General features: G+C 47.8%; 1 protein-coding gene across 1 annotated transcript in view; it reads right to left on the bottom strand.

Moving 5' to 3' along the window:
* Positions 1-188: 188 nt before the first annotated feature.
* The window catches only part of LOC308145490 (putative JmjC domain-containing histone demethylation protein 2C), a gene marked incomplete at its 3' end in the record, with an annotated part of 78142 nt that continues 73710 nt past the window's right edge, over positions 189-4620 (bottom strand). The window contains 1 exon segment of the mRNA XM_080516946.1: positions 189-376. Within this exon segment, the coding sequence (XP_080373072.1) occupies positions 189-376 (188 nt within the window).

Below are 4620 nucleotides of genomic sequence, written 5' to 3'. Positions count from 1 at the left end.
CCATCCTGTCCCATCCCGTACCATCCCGTCCCGTCCCGTCCCGTACCGTTTTGTATCGTCCCGTCCCGTCCCGTCCCGTCCCGTCCGTCCCGTCCGTCCCGAATCATCCCGTCTGTCCCGTCCCGTCCCGTCCGTCCCGTCCGTCCCGTATCATCCCGTCTGTCCCGTCCCGTCCCGTCCGTCCCGTATCATCCCGTCCGTCCCGTCCCGTCCGTCCCATATCGTCCCATCCCGTACCATCCCGTATCATCCCGTCCCGTCCCGTCCGTCCATATCGTCCCATCCCGTATCATCCCGTCCGTCCCGTCCCATATCGTCCCATACCGTATCATCCCGTCCGTCCCGTCCCGTCCGTCCCATATCGTCCCATCCCGTCCTGTCCCATACCGTTTTGTACCGTCCCGTCCCGTACCGTCCTCACCCGTCACGTCCCGTATCCTCCCATCCGTCCGTCCATCCGTCCCGTCCCGTCCGTCCCGTCCTCACGGCGCTGAGCAGCACGACTTCCTGCAGACGAGATGTGATGAATCTGCCTATAAATCAGACGTGTCAAGGCTCCAATGAACTGTTGGCCTTTAATGGCCAATAAATACAAGTTAGCAGGACAGAGGTTGACTGCAGGTCACTGGGTGTGTGTGTGCTGTGTGTGTGTGTGTGTGTGTGTGTGTGTGTGTGTGTGTGTGTGTGTGTGTGTGTGTGTGTGTGTGTGTGTGTGTGTGTGTGTGTGTGTGTGTGTGTGTGTGTGTGAGAGTGACACACAGTTTGACAGCGTTCCTCCTCCACCCTCCGGTCGCGGTGCAGAAGAAGACGATTCCCCTCTGAAGCTGCTTGATGGTTTTTCCAGCTGGAACGTCAAACAGCTTCGCCTTCAGCTCGTCTCATCTGTCCATGTCCGTCTCCGCGAGACAGCGCTCACCTTTTAGCCCCGCGCGCCGCTCGACCTTCAGGCGCGACTCCCGCCGAGGCGTCGGGGTGGGTGGGGGGGGGGTGGAGGTGGGGGGGGGGGGGGGGTCCAGGAAGTGATTTTACGCCCTTCACACATGTGAGGAACGTTCAGAGAGACGAGGCGTCGACGCCTCAGATCTTCTCCGCCACAATAAATCCTCTCAGTCGATCAAACTCCACAACGACTCGGAGAAACGTCTGTTTTTAAAGTGACGTGAGACTGAGGACCTCTGAGAAGACACCGTGTCTTTGTCCTCAGCGTCTCACTGCTCCGTTCAGTAAATCATGAAAAACATTCATTAATAGGATTTTTCCTCCTGTTGGTGAGTTTATTGATACAGATGTATCATCTTCTCCTCCACCTTCCTCCTCCACCTTCCACCTCCACCTTCCTCCTCCACCTTCCTCCTCCACCTTCCACCTCCACCTTCCTCCTCCGTCTTCCTCCTCCACCTTCCACCTCCACCTTCCTCCTCCGTCTTCCTCCTCTATCTTCTACCTCCATCTTCTACCTCCACCTTCCTCCTCCACCTTCCACCTCCACCTTCCTCCTCCACCTTCCTCCTCCACCTTCCTCCTCCACCTTCCACCTCCACCTTCCTCCTCCGTCTTCCTCCTCCACCTTCCACCTCCACCTTCCTCCTCCGTCTTCCTCCTCTATCTTCTACCTCCATCTTCTACCTCCATCTTCCACCTCCACCTTCCTCCTCACCTTCCACCTCCATCTTCCTCCTCCATCTTCCTCCTCCACCTTCCACCTCCACCTTCCACCTCCATCTTCCTCCTCCATCTTCCTCCTCCATCTTCCACCTCCACCTTCCTCCTCCGTCTCCTCCTCTATCTTCTACCTCCATCTTCTACCTCCATCTTCCACCTCCACCTTCCTCCTCCACCTTCCACCTCACCTTCCTCCTCCACCTTCCACCTCCATCTTCCTCCTCCATCTTCCTCCTCCACCTTCCACCTCCACCTTCCACCTCCATCTTCCTCCTCCATCTTCCTCCTCCATCTTCCACCTCCACCTTCCTCCTCCATCTTCCACCTCCATCTTCCTCCTCCATCTTCCTCCTCCATCTTCTACCTCCATCTTCCTCCTCCACCTTCCACCTCCACCTTCCACCTCCATCTTCCTCCTCCATCTTCCACCTCCATCTTCCTCCTCCATCTTCCTCCTCCATCTTCTACCTCCATCTTCTACCTCCATCTTCCACTTCCATCTTCCTCCTCATCTCCCACCTCCATCTTCCACCTCCACCTTCCACCTCCATCAACCCGACGTCACATTAATTAATACATAAACAGGTTTAAACTGTCGCTTTCTTGTTTTCTGTTTCTGTTTCTCTTCTCCATCTGCCTCCTTCCCTCCGTCCTGTAACCCCGACGTTACCTGTGTGTGTGTGTGTGTGTGTGTGTGTGTGTGTGTGTGTGTGTGTGTGTGTGTGTGTGTGTGTGTGTGTGTGTGTGTTACGACAGCTGGGTGCCACCTCCAGACTAAAACCTTTGTTTGACCTCCGGCTGATCATCCCGGAGTTTAACATGCAGCTTTAGTTCACATTCCTATCTGTGTGTGTGTGTGTGTGTGTGTGTGTGTGTGTGTGTGTGTGTGTGTGTGTGTGTTAGTGCTTATACTGAAACTAACAACAGCACCAACTAGTGGACCGACACAGAATCGCTGTCAGATTGAAGTTGTTTTTATCAGAATAACAAACTTTGATCAGTTCAAAAACTAGAATCTCAAATAAAAATGTAAAATGAATCAATCATCAGTTGTGTGTGTGTGTGTGTGTGTGTGTGTGTGTGTGTGTGTGTGTGTGTGTGTGTGTGTGTGTGTGTGTGTTAACATGAACACCAACGGAGAATGTGTGAGACAGAGGAGTCGCAGAGCAGCAGCCATTTGTTACACACCTAAACACTCCTGTCACATAGACATGACAACCACACACACACACACACACACACACACACACACACACACACACACACACACACACACACACACACACACACACACACACACACACACATACACACACACAAACGGTCTGTGGTCGCGGAAAAAAATGTCCAAATAAGGAAACACATAATATGCTTCTCTGTGTGTGTGTGTGTGTGTGTGTGTGTGTGTGTGTGTGTGTGTGTGTGTGTGTGTGTGTGTGTGTGTGTGTGTGTGTGTGTGTGTGTGTGTGTGTCACGCAGAGTTCAGCCGTTCCTCCAGGGTCACGGTACAGATTCATAATGGAAAGATATTATATGATCATTCACGTTATTATGTTCATGAACCTGCTGAACTTTTCTCATCTCATGATTCTCATCCAGGGACGGTTGTCCTCTGAGGACAGTCGTTGGACGGTTTGTCCTCTGAGGACAGTCGTTGGACGGTTTGTCCTCTGAGGACAGTCGTTGGACGGCGTCGGGCTGCAGTTCAGTGGACGAGTCGTCCTCTGGAGCGGTTGTCCTCCGTTCCGGTCTGAGGGCCGGTCTCCTCCAGTTTTCACTCTCTCCCTGCTCCAACGTACCTCAGGCTCATGATGACGTCATCATCTGGTTTGGAGAAAAGCCCCCATTGCATTCTGGGTTATTGGAACTGGGACAACTATACATCCTAGATCCTATATAACTCTAGATCCTAGATTCTATATAACTCTAGATCCTAGATTCTATATAACTCTAGATCCTAGATCCTATATAACTCTAGATCTAGATTATATATAACTCTAGATCCTAGATTCTATAACTCTAGATCCTAGATTCTATAACTCTAGATCCTAGATTCTATAACTCTAGATCCTAGATTCTATATAACTCTTGATCCTAGATTCTATATAACTCTAGATCCTAGATTCTATATAACTCTAGATCCTAGATTCTATAACTCTAGATCCTAGATTCTATAACTCTAGATCCTAGATTCTATAACTCTAGATCCTAGATTCTATATAACTCTAGATCCTAGATTCTATATAACTCTCGATCATAACTTCTATATAACTCTCTAGATCATAGATTCTATATAACTCTAGATCCTAGATTCTATATAACTCTAGATCCTAGATCCTATATACTCTAGATCCTAGATTCTATATAACTCTAGATCCTAGATTCTATATAACTCTAGATCCTAGATTCTATAACTCTAGATCCTAGATTCTATAACTCTAGATCCTAGATTCTATATAACTCTAGATCCTAGATTCTATATAACTCTCGATCATAACTTCTATATAACTCTCTAGATCATAGATTCTATATAACTCTAGATCCTAGATCCTATATAACTCTAGATCATAGATTCTATATAACTCTAGATCATAGATTCTATATAACTCTAGATCATAGATTCTATATAACTCTAGATCCTAGATCCTATATAACTCTAGATCATAGATTCTATATAACTCTAGATCATAGATTCTATATAGCTCTAGATCATAGATTCTATATAACTCTAGATCATAGATTCTATATAACTCTAGATCACAGATTCTATATAACTCTAGATCATAGATTCTATATAACTCTAGATCACAGATTCTATATAACTCTAGATCCTAGATTCTATAACTCTAGATCATAGATTCTATATAACTCTAGATCACAGACTCTATATAACTCTAGATCCTAGATTCTATATAACTCTAGATCCTAGATTCTATATAACTCTCTAGATCACAGACT

Source organism: Blennius ocellaris (assembly GCF_963422515.1).
Source record: "Blennius ocellaris genome assembly, chromosome: 21".
Taxonomy (NCBI): domain Eukaryota; kingdom Metazoa; phylum Chordata; class Actinopteri; order Blenniiformes; family Blenniidae; genus Blennius; species Blennius ocellaris.
The sequence above is the reverse complement of the archived record's forward strand: the minus strand, read 5'-3'. Positions and strand labels throughout refer to the sequence as shown.